Raw genomic sequence first — 16,973 nt, 5'->3', positions numbered from 1 at the left:
AAAGGAGTTATCATTTAGCAAATTAATTTATAAGGACAATGCATCTAGATTGATGTTACCAAATTCATCATTCTCTTACATCCCTCCCAAACTTTTCCTTCAGTTTTCCTAGTTTCATAGGATATGCCTGGAATTTTATGAATACATTCTCTGCTTTCCTCTCTCCATCTGTCTACCTGCCTCCCATTGACCTCTCTTGTACATTTGATACATTTGTGGACGTTTGAAAAGAACACCATATGTACTTACAAACATATTTTGTTAAATCTAACTTCCACTTATGATAGAAAACATGGATACTTAGTCTGTCTGGACCTGGTTTACTTCATTTAACATAATTCTCTTTCAGTTTCATCCATTTCTTTGCAAATAATGTAATATTCTTTCTAATGAATGAGTAGATATGTATATTTTGTGGTTAAATTAATTAAATTACAAAGTGTAACATCTAAGGAAGAAAGAACATATTTATTGGTATAGTTTTCATCCAGCAGTAAGTAGTGAAAATCAAAGACTTGCTTATATTCTATAGTTTCTCAGATTTAGCTTTTTTCTAGATCCATCAAGTATAAGAGCAACACACATAACTAATCAACAAATGTCTTTAAGGACCATGTCAGGATTATGCCTGGAGATTCTCCTAACTTTCTTAGCTATTTGTTCAAAGCTTGTGCTCCACAATTTAAGCCAAACTTCTACTGGCTTTTTGCTGGTTAATTGAAGATAAGTCTCAAGTACTTTTCTGCCTGATTGGCTTTGAAGTGTGATCCTTGGATCTCAGCATCCTGAGATGGTTCACAGGTATGAGCCACCAGCACCTGGTCTTAACATGTCTGAATGGAAGTCAAAGAGGCAAACTAAGTAATGGAGATTTAATATACAAATGAACGACCTATTAACATTTGTAGAAATACTGCAATATATGAAAATGTATGAGTACCTTTAAACATTGATATCCTTTCCTTTGTGTGGCATTTTATTTACAATTTTAAAAGTGATAATAATCACAAAAGAAAGGTTAAAATCTATCTGACATGCACTTTTTTTTTCCCTGAAGATAGGCATGTATTTATTATTCTCTGGAGAAATTTTTGTTTTTCTCTCTTCTGAAAGAAGAGCCCAGCGATCTTCATCTGAGTGTTCTCAGTTGACAAGCAATTGTTCCAGTGGAATGTTAGTTTGAGTGTTGACTATTTATGGCTCTGCAGGCCTAGGCAGCCAGCAGCAATACCTTAGTCATCACTGCATAACATGTATCCAAAGTATGGTCTGAATGAACATTGTCCAAAAAATGTATATCTGTGGTTATTTGAAGATTTTAAGTGGTGTGTAATTCTCTTACTGGTAATATACATAGCAACCTTTAATGTTTAGAGGAAATACGTAACAGATTTTAGATAAACAAGTATCTTCAATTTTTTTTTCCAGAGAAAAGAATTGTCCGCCTGCAAGTTCAGACAGTTACAAAGTTTAAAACAGTCACTAATGTTGTTGGATATGTCAAGGGCCTGATATCTCCAGGTCAGTAAAGTTAAATAATTTTCATCTATGCTTTGTATGAAGCTTCACTGGAAATTTGCTGTAAAAATTGAAAAACATAGTAAAATATTTCATTCCAGGTGAATGTGGGATTTTCACCCCATTCAAATGGTGGTGTGACACAAAACCAAACGGTTTTTATTCTACAACACACAGTCTCTTTGTGTCTCTGTGTCTCTGTTTTTGTCTCCGTCTCTGTCTCTCTCTGTCTCTCTGTCTCTCTCTCTCTCTCTGAACTATACCTCTCCAAAAATAAACTTTAGGAGACAGAACTTTTGAAGAGATATAAGGGATTGAGACATGAAACATTATTTAGAATTGCTAATCTGTGATGTGTTTAAAAAAAACCAATGGTCTCTTCTTTTATTTTCACTACCATAACAACATTGAATGTTTTATTAAATCAAGATATTTGCATTGAATTATTTTTAAGTAAATAAAATATTACAATGTGAATCAATGTCCCATTCTACACCCAGAATAACGGTGTCCAGTGTTTGCCTGCATTCAGGTTTAAAAATATTTATAAAAACAATCATCTGATTGGGTTGGAAATAATTTTAAACTTTGTTGTGGACTACTGATGGATCCTTCAGATCATGTTATATTGTCTAAACAGAGTTATAAAAAGCTGGCACACAAGTAACTTGGGAGGCTAACATTTCAAATTCACCATCAGGCTGAAGGACACCCGAATGAGTGTTGGCCCATTCACACACAGTCTAAGTCCCAGCAGTGTTGAAAATGAAAATATTTTATACAAGTACATAGATAGGGTTGTTTGATCAAATAAATTTAGCTGTGTTATTATCAGCTATGTCATTTACAGACAACAAAATAAGAGGCAGTTCTGAAGACGTATTTTAACTTCCTTTACTATGGGAGATAATCAGTAATGTTCATTCGAATCATCTATATTCTTTTGCCATGACAACTTTAATTGTGGCCCTAATATAAAAAATACAAAGGGGCTGGAAATATGGCCTAGTGGCAAGAGTGATTGCCTCATATACATGAAGCCCTGGGTTCGATTCCTCAGCACCACATAAATAGAAAGTGGCCAGAAGTGGCACTGTGGCTCAAGTGGCAGTGTGCTAGCCTTGAGCAAAAAGAAGCCACGGACAGTGCTCAGGCCCTGAGTCCGAGCTCCAGGACTGGCAAAAAAAAATACACAAAAAATTACACAAAAATACACAAAAATACACAGTTTTGTAGTAGTTGACATTTGGATATTGGTGTGTTTTATATTTTCTATAGGACTAAAACTGTAAGTTTGAAATTATAATTAATTCCCAGGAACTGTTGATTTCAGAATTCGCACATAACAGATTTGTGATATTCATAGCTATTGAATATCTCTCTTTCAGATATATTAGTTCATTAGTATATGCTGAGCAGGACACATTGTTCATAAGGTCCTGCTCACTATGATGCTGGTAATAATATTAGAGAAAGGATTCACTGTGGTATAGTTATATATTATATTAATTAACATCCACATTGTGAAAGACAGTGTTATGCATTTAAGCTGTGGATTGATAATTGGCTTGCAGCTGGGTTTTGATATACCCAGATGTGTAACCTAAGACAATGGGTGAAAACTGACCCACTTTTAATAATTAGAACAATTTTGCTTTATTGCTACTTACTTATGCAAGAGGATTATGTAAATGTCATTACATTTATTGTTAAGATTTATAATTTGTGTTAATGGCTCTTATTTTCTACTTGTCTAGACCGATATGTTATCGTTGGGAGCCAGCATGATAGTGGATCCCCATATATTGGACAAGAATGGGCCAGTAGTACAGCAGTGATCACATCTCTGATCCGAGCAGTGATGCAGAGAGTGAAGAGAGGATGGAGACCAGACCGGACTATTGTTTTCTGCTCCTGGGGAGGAACAACGCTGGGAAATATTGGCTCATATGAATGGGGAGAGGTAAAATGAAATAGAATTATTCAGTGAGACACACAATGTTTGTTTCAAGTGAGTTCAATATATCTAGCTACTAGAAATGTACAGGATATTTAAAGGAATTTGACAAGTAATCATTAAATGCATATGATATTAGTAACAATATGATCCTTGAAAAACTCCTACGTATTTTGCTCATGATTTATTAATGGTAAAGGAAATGATTTATTGGAAATATTCAGATCAAAGGAAAAAACCTACTTAATTTTAGCTAGGAAACACTTTGATATTCTAGTTGTTTTTTTTTTTTTTACTAACTCGGTTTTAGAAAAAAATTCGTATCTAATGTGAATTCTCTTGATACATTTTTAAATAACTCGAAAGTAACTTGAATTTCAAAGAAAATATCAAAAAGGCACAGAAAAGAAATTAGTAATCACTTTTTAAAATTTGAAGTGAAAAAAACCTAAAGATGAGAACGTTTATGCATTGTAAATTTGATCAATATTCATAACTGCAAATTGGAATGCTTTATTTATATAAATGAGTGGTATGAACATTAGACTCCAAAGAATGACTTCAAGTAAAGAATTTTATTGCTTTAAGAACTTGGTTAAGTTGACAGATGTCTAAGTGACATAGAGAATACAACAGGTGAAACAACCTTTCTCAGATTTCTATTCTAAATTATTTATTTTCAAGATCAGTGAGCAAGTTTAAAATGCATTTATGCAATATGTTCCTAAATTAGACAGCTTTACATAATTCAGACACAAAGAGATAACAACTACTAAACATTTCTTTCAAAATCAAAGATTTGTATCATTATATCCATAGTTTCCTAAGTAACTAGTAAACCTCTATTGGCAATCTATGTCAATTTTAAATTAATATGCCCACATACCAATTACTTTCTTACAGTAAGTTTGTCTAACATTGTTATTTATGAGTTAAATATCTTGAACCCAAATGTAAAAGATAAGTTATCTAGGAAAAATTGCTTCAATTTCTGTGACCATCAAGGATTCTTCCCTGTGAATTGAAGCAATGTGCATATGTGCACATATAAACAGTTATTCTTTATAGCGAAGTAAATATTTCTGAGGCTAGTAATATACAATTTTACTTTTTAAGTTTTAATTAGTTTATTCTGTTTTTTCACACTTTTATTCTCAATGATCATATTAGTAAATACTACACAAGTACAACCTTGTAAGAGTCAATAGTAAAGAGTTAGAAAAAGATCATCTTACTCAAATGATTAGGTACAGCTGCCTTGCCTTTGGTTATTGACATGCATAAATACACATATATACATATACAGAGTGGAGTCTTCAAATAAGCACACCAAATGCCTGCCTTGTGAAATTCTTATGTGGATTATTTGAATTAGCGAACAGATCTTGTGATAGTATGCTTAATGTTGTTTCATGCAGAGTTTACATAACAGGCATTTTAGGATCTTAGAATGGTGTAATTGTGTAAATAAAATGTACTGTATATTTTAATTTAAAATATTTACTAATTTTTAAGTAGTAATCTTTTTACTTCTTAGAGGTATCAGTGAATTTTTAACATAAAATAGATAAGATTACTGGTTTCACTGGGATGTAATCCCTTCTATTACATACAATAAGAAGACAATGGTTTCCCAAGACCTGGTATAATTTTTAGGATACTTCTACAAAACTTCCACATACCAATGCCCAACGTATGTTACTGTAACCTCTCTGTACATCAGTTTGATAATAAAAATTTGAGAAAAAAAATAAAATACAATACAAAAAAAAAACTTCCACATAATATTACTTAGTAAGTATTTATTTTAAAATAGGAAAACACAAGAAAGGCTTTTTAGTGCTGCCATATTCATAGTATCAGGGATCTAAAATTTGGCAGTGGTTTTTAAGATAAAACATAAGTATATGATTATATTATGGTCATCTTTTCTCAGAGTCAAGCGTTACTTTGTGCAGGAAGTAGCTTATGCTTCAAAAGGAAAGACTCCCCTTACCTACTATTGAAGTAGTTCACCATGTTTATTCTCTTTATCAATTCTTATAAAAAATGAAGTGTTGTCAATGAAGCAGAAAACATGTTCTAAATTTCTATAGTGGAATGAAAATGCTAATATTTATAGCATTTTTTCCTGAAATTTGACTTTTGTCAATAACGTTGTGTTTTGTATCTCCAATATTTAAAAGTACCTTCTTCATCTTTCATTTACTGTATTAGATGATATGAAATTACATTTGTTAAAAATTTACTTACACAATGTAAAGATTTGATAACCAACACTAAATTAATGAAGCCAAGTAAGATATTTTTATTTATGTTAAAGGTAGAACCTTTTCTTTTTGGGTTCCAGAATTTCCAGAAAGTTCTTCAAAAGAATGCCGTGGCTTATATTAGCCTTGGTAGTCCAGTCAGAGGGAATGCCAGTCTCCAATCTGTGGCATCACCATCACTTCGGCAACTGGTAGTAGAGGTAAATTGAACCATGGTTATGGAAAGGATTATAAAAGTCTTCTTTCTTCTCTATAATTCAGCATTATTTGATTTATTGTATTTAAATATGCATAAAATTACCTATGTCTGTTTTAAGGAATGAGTTTTATTGCTGTTTGATAGTTACTAATATCTCTTAAATTAATCTGTCATGTTCTCAAACTCTTTACCTACATAAAAGTGTAATTATGCTGTCACAGGGCAGGTATACAAAAATATAGTTTTTTAAAAAAAAATTAAATTATCTGCCAAGTTTCCAATTCTGTGGTTATGGATGTTTCAGTGGTGGGATTCATTACCTTTAGATTTTTTTCCCTGAGTTACATTTTGTGTGAATTTGAGAAATGACCTATATTCCCAACAATGCTGCAAACACTTTAAGGACAAGAATACAGTGGCAAATAAATCTATCAGATTTAGAAAGTGTTGTTTGTATAAATATCTCTGGAAAAGGAAACCATTTTTAAACTAAGAAACTTGAAATAATATACCACTAGAGTTACTGATTTCTTAATCAGTTCTAACATATTTCAAAGAATTTAGCAGGCATTTCTCTTGCTTATTAATAAGATTTAACACATCTACTCCTGCATTGTTTTAAAGATGTTGCGAGTTAACACTGTCAGTATGAACAGGCTGCTAACCCCAGGCCCAGTATCTTAAGAGTGAGCTTTCAGAGGCCCATAGAGCTTCCAGTGAGTGTACAGAAAATGAAGTTGGAGAGAGATCATGGAAAGTGGTTTGAATTAGCCAGAATTCTTGATTCAAATGTAATATAAACTAACACCTTCTGACTTCCATAAAACATTTTCGACTTTAATAGTTTCATTGACATTTCCATATGTGGTACAATAAAGCAGACATTATGAAAGATGAAATGGGTAAATCTGTACATTTAAGATAAGCTGAGGCCCACTGTGCGTGCCTTAAATTTTAATCTGGATGTGTAATTAGTTGTTCCTCCTCTGGGCACTTCCTGGGATTACCTATGCTCCTTTGCCTGTCATCAGCTTCCGTTCTCCTTCTGAGGAAGTTCATATTTCTAGAAAATGTTCAAGCCAGAAAAGAAGCTTAAATATCCAGAAACTGAGAAGGGCTGGTATTAATGTGTTTTTTCTTTCTTTGTTTCTATTGTGAGGATCTTGTATGTCATGTATTCCCTGCAGTCCATGGGTAAATAGAGATCTACATAAAACACTGAATGTATATCACATTTCTGAAAACTTAATGCTATTAAAAATATACTTGCCCATTTTTGAGGCAACTGTCAGTACGATATTTTAACATAATTTCTCAGTAATGAATGATGGAATGATGGTATAGACTCTTCTTTGTTTAGGAGAAGACCATTCCTATCTAAAATTCAGATGGGGGTCTCATGGAACTGTTTGCTTACACTAAACTCAAACAAATGAAGGAAAATAGTGACCCAGTTGTATTTGTTACATTAGGCAAATGTGTGATTATCTAAATCAAAAGCATTGAATCTCTTGAAGCATAGTTTATATACAGTAAAATTCTCCACTTTTAATTGTACTGTTGGTGAATTACAATAAGTCTGTAAAGTTATGCAAATACAGTCAGAGATACTAACACCTGTGTGTGGCCCAGAGGTAGAACACTTGTCTAGGTTCTCTGAGGGTCTGGGTAAGATCCCCAGCACTGGAAAACAAAGATAAGTCTATGGGACAGGATAGTGCATGCCTGAAATCTCACCTTCTTGGGAGGCAGAAATGGGAGGCCAGAGCCTGTAGCCAGCCTAGAAAAATTACCTGAAGCACTGTCACAAAGCTGAGATGCAGAGAATAATGGTTCCAAGGTTGCAAGCCATCCTGAGAAGGAAAGTCCACAAGACTCTACAAAATAAACAGCAAAAATGCAGGCAGAAGGAATGAGTCGGGTGGTGGACTGCCAGCAGTAGGTAAATCAAGAGAGATTGTGGCCCTGAATTCAAGTCATTGTACCAGTACAAAGAAAGAAACAAAAACCAGTTGGGCATGATGGAATACAGGTATAATAGCTACTTGGAAGGCAGACAAGGTAGAAGTATCACCAATGGGAAAAAAGCATAACAATTTATCTGAAAAATGAAGTATAGCAAAATGACTAGAGGCATGTCCGCAGTGGTACAATATTTGGCATCATGTCCAACTATAAACCCCAGCAATGAAGAAAAATTATATCTATCTACCTATTTCTATATCTTTACGTTTATCTAGCTAGCTAGCACTTTATCACTAATTTTTATCAGACCCAGTTACATTAAAAATCCCTCCAGGGCTGGGAATATGGCCTAGTGGCAAGAGTGCTTGCCTCCTACACATGAAGCTCTCGGTTCCATTCCCCAGCACCACATATATGGAAAACGGCCAGAAGGGGCGCTGTGGCTCAGGTGACAGAGTGCTAGCCTTGAGCGGGAAGAAGCCAGGGAGAGTGCTCAGGCCCTGAGTCCAAGGCCCAGGACTGGCAAAAAAGAAAAAAAAATCCCTCCAGTTTAGTGGGAAACACTGATTTCATTTCATTTGTTGTATTTGAGAATATCACAAACACAAAATTTCATTTGTTACATTTGAGAATATTATATACATGACATTTATATAATGCATAGCCCTCTTTGTAGCTCCTTTTAGTTATTAATATTTGTTCAAATTGTTATATAATGTCATTAGTTCTATAACATCTTCTAGACAACTGAGAACATAATCCAGTCAGAGATGAGGATAAGACCTTACTTTCAGTTTGATATTCTCTTTTTGATTTTGAAATAAAGAAAAATTACATAGAAATTGAGAAAAGGAGCCACTTTTCTGAGGTTAGATAAATCATAAGCTTGGCATTATGGCAATCCCTGAGAGGGCCAAACAGCATGAGTGCTCCAGTAGTTTTAGATACAAGTAAAGATGATTTTTCATGATGTAGGCAGATCTCAGCTAATAAGAATGCTAATGGAAAGATTACAATAATGAATAACACGAAGTATATGATTTCAAGACAGGAAGTGATTAAGCTTGTTCAGGAAGCATTGATGATGGATTGAAATGAGATAGGTAAAAAGTCTAGTTGGTGCCATGTTATGGAAGAGAAGCTGATGCCTAATGAAGAGAATTCAAAAGATAATCACATGTAAACAAAACAAAACCAATGGAAGATAAAAGCAGAAGTAAAAGAACAATGAGAGAAAATAAAATGACACAAATCAGATCTACAAAACGAATAAATATGTTTTGCTTATTTATAATGGCAAGGCTATTACATCTACATTATATACACTGAACCCATATATCAATTATACTTTAAAAATAAGAAATAAACACTGAAAATTTTGAAGGTTAACATTTTAGTTAAATTGGACCTTATTCAGGGGTAAATTTCTAATATTACTTTAGAGCTGGTATTTGACTTTGGATGATTGATTTTAGTTTGGGATTGTACAGCTAGCTACTAGGTATAAATTAACTGTGATAACTCAACTAGTATAAGTTAAGTATTATGATTATTCTTATGTGTTGGTAGGAAAAGCACACTTATTTTTCATGGAAATCTATTTGAACATGGAATTGTTGTGTTGTGTCGGTGCATATTAAGCTTTAGTAGAGACTGCCAGTGTCTTGTGAGTTAGTAGTGTAGTCAATCTGTCACGAGGATATGAATTTTCCAGTTCCTATATGGCACCACTAACATTTGTTAGTGTCTTGGAGGGTTTTATTCAGAATTATCCAAATGGTAATAATGCTGAACATCTCCTCATGTCTTTATATAAAAACAATTTCCCTTTATGTCAGTAGAAAGATTTGAATTCAGGGCCTCACACTTCTCACTTGGTTATCTTCCTTTAAGGCTGCCACTCTACCACTTGAGCCACACCTCCAGTTTCTGATTTTTACTGCTTAATCAGAATTAAGAATCTCAGATTTTCTTCCTGTGCTGGCTTTGAACCACAGTTCTCAAATTTAAGCTTAATAAGTAGCTAGAATTGTCAACATGAACCAGTAGCTGCCTGTATTATGGAAATCATTTTAGACTGCCTTTAGTGTCCTAGTTCCTTTATTATACAGAACAAAGATACCTTAACTTATTACAAATACTAAGGAGCACTGTCCACTCTCTCATTCTCAAATGTTCAAGTACACTCATGAGTATATATATACATATATATTCATATATCTTCATATATTACATATATGTGTTGTCCATATTACACATATATGACCCACCTATACACGCATGCACACACATGTACAAACATGTACATAATTTTTTCTACTCTTTAAAAACGGTCCTCTGAATAAGTAGAGATTGAAATCAAAGTTCTTAGGTAAATAAAAATGTCCTTTGTTGGAAACAATTTTCACCATATCCTTAATTGTACAGCAAATGCTATACACATCACTGACCTTGCTTAATGAAACACAACTGCCTTCATGCAAAATAGGTAACAACACTCAAGACAAGATTTCTCCACTAATGGTGGAGAAATTGCAAGCAGAAGGAATATCTCTCTGTCTGTCTGCACATGAGCATCCCTCTTAGCTTTTGAAATTATCTTCCATAAATCATGAGAAATATTGATTTTTGCCTTTAGGAAAAGAGAATTTGATCATCCATATATTAGTCAGTGCTCTGTAAATCTCAAGTAAATAGTGATGAAATTTCTAAGAGGCTGTTTTGAAAAAGCCTGCAGCATTGGTACATATGAAAGTAGTCAATCTAGCTATATTCTACTTAAATTCTATTTCAGAATCACCTGCCAGAATCTGGCAAATCTACTCAAAGTTAAGCAATTGCATCAATATTATAAAATGGTTTGGGGGTTAAAAAATGTTGTTGTTGCTTTAAAGACTGGCAAAGATTTTTTTTTCAATTTTTTAAGGTATGATTTTTATTTCCTGCTCTACTCTTATATAAAAGGATGCTAATCAGAAAACATAGTATATATATATATATATATATATATATATATATATATATATATATATATATATAAAATCAAACATGTTCATTAGAGCCCAGAAATAGACTATGTATACTTTTTCCTCCTATGCCAAAGTTCAAAGTTCACTATGCCATAAATATCATAGACAACTCATGCTGTTCATAGTATGGCTTTAAATTAAAATGCTGATATTTAACTTCAACGGAACCTTGTCGAGCCTATTAAACTTTTTGAACTTTTTTTTCCCTAATTGAAACCCTACAACTTTACTAGGGAAACTTCATACTTGCGTGTGTGTACGTTATCTCATCTTTAACCAAGTACTCTTCAATTTTGCCGTATCCCCATAACATTCCGTTACAGATTCAGGTAGTTCTCAATGGCTACTGTCTAAGAAATGTACAATGGATAGCCATAGGGCAGACTGAGGACCCACAAATGTCTCTTTATAATTTGTCCCAGTACAGTCATTACAGTGTGATTTTTATTACATTTTATATAGTTTCATTTATCACACAATTTCAGACCTTTTCCCATTTATTCTATCATTTTTACTTATAACTCATTTTTCCACCAATATTATTGTCCAAAGTGCAGAGAGCAGGCTATAGAGATGCAAGAATTATAATAACTATAATATAGAGATGATATAGAGAGATTGTGATGGTGATAAAGACAACTTTAGCTCTCTGTCGATAATTTTAATGGAGACTACTGAAACAAAGTTGCACTTTTATTCTGCTTGCTATAAAGTACACTTGTGCAAATTTGCTTTAAAACATTCTCCTATTGACTTTCCTTTCCTAACAATATTGCATATTTTTGCATTTTATTTTGTATTTTGTTCATTCTTTTAATGAAAGACATTCCTTCCCTCTGGCTCACCATGATTTTGTGCCCTCTTCCTCAGTGGATTTTACCTAATTTATCCCTCTTTAACTTCTGCTCCTACAAGAAGCCAACTCAGGTGACAATAAAGGCTAATAAACTGATTTAAATCCCTTCTTAACACTAATTTACAACTTCAATAAAGCCTTACATTTAAAACTGGAATTCTATTGGCAGGTTTATCTGTCTCCTAGCTTTACAAGGCTTTGCTTTGTATTAAAACTAAACAATCTCTCCAGTTTATTACTGTTTTACAAGGTTTTCTATTAGAATACACTGACAATATGTAAATCTCATTTTATTTAAATCTTGATATCAAGAGAAGTCTTAGTTAGAGGCTGATTCAAATCTTTAATTTCAGAAAAAGCTGATTTAAATATTTGAGTTTTTTTTTTTTTTTTTTTTTTTTGTTTTTGGCCAGTCCTGGGCCTTGGACTCAGGGCCTGAGCACTGTCCCTGGCTTCTTCCCGCTCAAGGCTAGCACTCTGCCACTTGAGCCGCAGCGCCGCTTCTGGCCGTTTTTCTGTATATGTGGTGCTGGGGAATCGAACCTAGGGCCTCGTGTATCCGAGGCAGGCACTCTTGCCACTAGGCTATATCCCCAGCCCAATATTTGAGTTTTATATCCAAAGGGAGATGCAAACTACTTCAGGTTTTAACAAATGTGGCTTGAACTCATTCATATCCTCATAATTAATATCACATTGTTAAAACACCTTTGGAAGAGTTATCCTTTACCTAGGAATCTGCATGTTATGCTGGACATATGCCTTTATAGAACTTCAAAAGTAACTACTTATACAGAAGTATTAGTAAAACACCACTCCTTGCTTGTTAAGTAAAGTGATAAAGCATTGCTAATGCAGTATAATGCACTGTCTGCTTTAAACAGAAACTTCCTTTGAAGAATTATGCTTTGCCCCTCATTGAACGTCAAATCATACATGTTTTTGTTTAAAACCTATCAATGATGGTATCAGTTCACCATTTACATACCAATTACAGTCATAATGCTTGATTTCAGAACCTAATACATTTTACAATGTATTTTATAAGTAATGAAATGAATCAAAACAAATTTTTATGCAAAAATGAGCCACCTTTTCAAAAGTAAGTTACAGTATGATTAGCATGTACTTGTCTTGGTAAGTTATAAATCAATCACCATGGTTATGAGAGAGAGTGGGACAAAACAGAGAGAGAGAGAGAGAGAGAGAGAGAGAACTGGGGCTTGAACTCAGGGCTGGGCACTATTCTTTAGCTTTCTCCCCCAAGGCCAGGGGCTCTACAATTCTAGCCACAGACTTCTATTTCTATGTTTTCTGTTTTTGTTTTTGTTTTGTTTTGAATTTATTTATTGTCATAATGATATACAGAGGGGTTACAGTTTCATACGCAGGGCAGAGCATACATTTCTTATCCAATTTCTTACCTCCTCCCTCATTTCCCCCCGCCTTCCGTCCTCCCAATTCCCTCCAGTGAGTTTTACAGTTGGTTTACAGCATATAGTTTTGTAAGTATTGTTGTTGCATTGGTTTGTCTTATTACCCTTTGTCTCTCAATTTTGATAGTCCCCTTCTCTTTCCTAGTTCAATAACTCAATAGTCTGTACATATGAACACATAAGATGATGCTGAGCAAAATGAGATCTAAGTTATGGAAACAAGTTGTTGTTATTTTCAACATACCATGTGAAATTATGCCTTCTTATCTTGTCTTTCTTTCCCATGGTTTTACCCTTGATGTAACTGATTTTGGTACCCTGAATATTGTATATATGTGTGCTTTTTTTGTTTGTTTTTTGCTGGCTTTTCTGCCTAGACTTTTAAGTTTTCTAAGGTATGATTTTAATTTTCTGTTTTATCCTTACTCTGGTGCTTTTCTGCCTATGCTGGTTTTGAACTGTGATCCTCAGATCTTAGCCTCCTGAGAAGCAAGGATTAGAGGCATTGTTTGCCATGTTAATGTGGTTTGTTGATCAAGCAAGTCTGTATTTGGAGCATTTGCTTAGTTTGATTCTAAAAATAATTTCTGTTTACTGAAACCAAAGGATATCAGTAATAATGCTAAATGAATAACTAAACAAATAAATTAACATGCAAATGAAGTTTCTGTAAGCCAGGTTTTTCCCAGTGTGTGTGATAAAATACACAATGTGGTAAGTCAGTGTGTTCCTTTGCATTATGAAACACCATAGATAAACATACAAGCTGCCTTCTCCAACTTGTTTAATTCAGGAGCCTTTGTCTCTAGGCATTCTGTAATAATGGCCACTAAAACAAAGAGTACCCTGGATATTGTATATACTGGTATTAGAACTAGGGAAGGGAAAGGGAATACCAAAGTCAAAAGACAGAAGATGAAAAGAGAAACCATTCCAAAAACAATACTTACAAAACCATTTGGTGTAAACCGACTGAACAACTCATGGGTGGAGAAGGGAAGGGGCAGGGAGGAGGGGGGTAAATGAGGGAAGATGTAACAAATTGTACAAGAAATGTATCCATTGCCCACTGCCTTATGTATGTAACTGTAACCCCTCTGTACATCACTTTGACAATAAAAAAGTAATTATTCAGGAAAGAAAAACAAAGAGTGTTAGACATAAACATGGACTTTGCAAAAACATAAGCAATTGTTCAACGTTCTCACTTTGCAAATGAGTTTCTTTAAGTGGCAAGATTAAAATTTGCATTTCACAGTACAAAGTCACTTTTCCAGAAACAACTCAATAGTTCTGCTCAAAGACTTGAAGGCATTGATTATTCTTTTCCTTTGATCTGAAATTTCAACTGGAAATGTATAGCCTTGAGTGTTGCACAACCTGACAACAATCTCTCCATGATTATTACTGCTAAGTAAACTATAGTGGCAAAATTATAATTTTAATGTGAAGATGATAAAAGAAATTGAAGGGCAGAACTTTTAAGTAATTTTAACCCTGAAAAAAAAAGAGGGAAGAAAAAACCCAATCCTGCTTTAGGCAAGTATAGTAATTTTCTGTATGTCTCTAGGGTGGTACAAAACAATTTCAATATAGCCTAAGGAAGAAATCTCAGGTGGGAAGAATTTCACTCCCGTTCCCAAACACTGTTCAATGTTGTGGAAGGAGATTAAGGATTTTTACCAAAGAGAATGTTTTCTTGTATACACCTGTATATTAATTCACTCAGGAGTTTATCCCTTATTTTTATTATTTTATTTATATTTACAACATATAAAAGCTTGCAATTGATTCTCAAGTTCAAGTGGTTACAAAGATAGTACCTAGATAATCTTAACATCTACATGCTTATATTTTATACCATACATTTTGCGAATTTTAGTCTTACATTTTTCATATAACAATTGATAAAATAGAAGAGACTATGAAAATTTATGTTTACTCTTTCTTTTTTAATTTTTAATAAGTATTATCATGAAGTAGTTAAACGAAGGTGTTTCAATTCATTATTGTCCATTTATGAGTACAGTGGCATCTTGATCAATGTCACCTTCCACCATTCTCCCCCATCTCTTCCAATCACATACCTCCTCTCTCAAGTTACCTGGTTCCATGTTTATGTCTACCCATTGAATACTTTTGTGTGTGTTTTGGTCCTGAGATTTGGACTCAGGCCTGTGTACTGTCCATGAGCTGTTTTGCTCAAGGCTAGCAATCTTAACATTTGAGGCACAGATAAATTTCCAGCTTTATGGTGGTTAAATGGAAATAAGAGTCACAGAAACTTTCCTGCCTTGGCTGGATTCAAACTAAGATCTTCAGATTTCAGCCTTCTGATTGGCTAGGATTACAGGTATGAGGCAACAGCACCCAGCTACGCTGAATATTATGAATGCATTCATCTGCTCTTCTCTCTTCATTCATCTAGCATCCCTACCTTTGATGTCAAATCAAAAAACTATAATACATACTTCATCTTCCTAATATATATTTTATGAAACTCTGAGGTATGTGCAAAGGAATTATGCTATTAGAATCCTCCCCTGAATATACCACATTTTAACTCTTTTCTGAAGCTCTATAATCACATAAAAATGGTTGGTAACTGTCCTAACCATGAAGAAGCTATCACTCTTTTATCTGTAATTATTAATGTTACCTAAAGAAAACAAGGATAAAGATGGCAATACCAAAGATCAAAACAGACAATAATCTAGAGCAGTTTGTAGAGGAAAAAAGTGCATTTTAGAATTACATTTCCGAAGTAGTATGTTATCCAACCCCACAGCACCTGTTTTCTTTTTGAGTAAGGTAATCTAGAATTATTTGCTTTGAAAATTTGAAACTAAATGAAGGGTATTAATTACTCAATTATATTTTACATTATATTTAGTCAGTCATGAAATTAAGCAGTATTTTTAGCTATATATAGACAATCTTCTGAAAAATCAAGCAGTTTTTAGTAATACACAGTAGTTAATCATAGGTTCAGAAAACAACAGGTAGCATACAATCTCTAAATGAGGTGGGATGTTGGTGTCATTTGCTAAATATCTACAAAGACGATTGAAATTTTCACTTTACAATACGAATAAAGAAGTAGGCCCATTAAAAAATAGAAATTTATCTGAGAACTCACAAAGTTCCTTGTATTGTTTTATTGTGCAATTTGTAGGGAAATCGTGATCTATGAACAAAAAGAAATAAATATATAATTACTTATAATTTTACAACTCCGAATCAGTGAGATCATTTTCCTTTATACTGAGAGATATATAATAACAATAAAAGAAAATGTGCAGGGCACAGGGGCTCATGGCTATAATCAGTCCCAGGTACTCAGGAGACTGAGTTCTGTAAATAGACATACAAAGCCAACTAGGGCAGAAAAGTCAATGAGATTATTATTTTCAATGAACCTGCAAAGAGCTGGAAGTGGCACTATGGCTCAAGTGCTAGAGCAGCAGCCTTGAACAAAAAGTCAAATGAGAATACAAAGTCCTAACACTACTAACACTGGAACAACAACAACAACAACAAATATTCTAAGCTTGTGCATGTTACCCACTCACGGGAGAGAAAATACATTCTAAATCATCAGATTGTATAATGTGTGGAATCATTTTAAAATTATCTAGCAAAAGGGCACACATTTTACAGTCTCTAGTGAGCAGTGGTTGATCTTAATGTTTCACAAGGTGTGTGTGTATCTGTGTGTGTTTGTGTGTGTGTGCCAGTCCTGG

At 33.8% G+C, this 16,973-nt stretch overlaps 1 protein-coding gene across 5 annotated transcripts in view; it reads left to right on the top strand.

Annotated features, from left to right (window-relative positions):
- Naaladl2 (N-acetylated alpha-linked acidic dipeptidase like 2) overlaps window positions 1–16,973 on the top strand; it is a 1,189,792-nt gene that overhangs the window by 853,185 nt on the left and 319,634 nt on the right. For all 5 annotated transcript variants that reach the window (XM_048347099.1, XM_048347096.1, XM_048347098.1 and 2 more), the window contains 3 exons: window positions 1,429–1,521; window positions 3,276–3,481; window positions 5,826–5,945. In XM_048347099.1, the coding sequence (XP_048203056.1) occupies window positions 1,429–1,521; window positions 3,276–3,481; window positions 5,826–5,945 (419 nt within the window). The remainder of the gene's footprint in view (window positions 1–1,428; window positions 1,522–3,275; window positions 3,482–5,825; window positions 5,946–16,973) is intronic.

The sequence above is a fragment of the Perognathus longimembris genome, chromosome 5 (genome assembly GCF_023159225.1).
Source record: "Perognathus longimembris pacificus isolate PPM17 chromosome 5, ASM2315922v1, whole genome shotgun sequence".
NCBI lineage: Eukaryota > Metazoa > Chordata > Mammalia > Rodentia > Heteromyidae > Perognathus > Perognathus longimembris.
The sequence above is the reverse complement of the archived record's forward strand: the minus strand, read 5'-3'. Positions and strand labels throughout refer to the sequence as shown.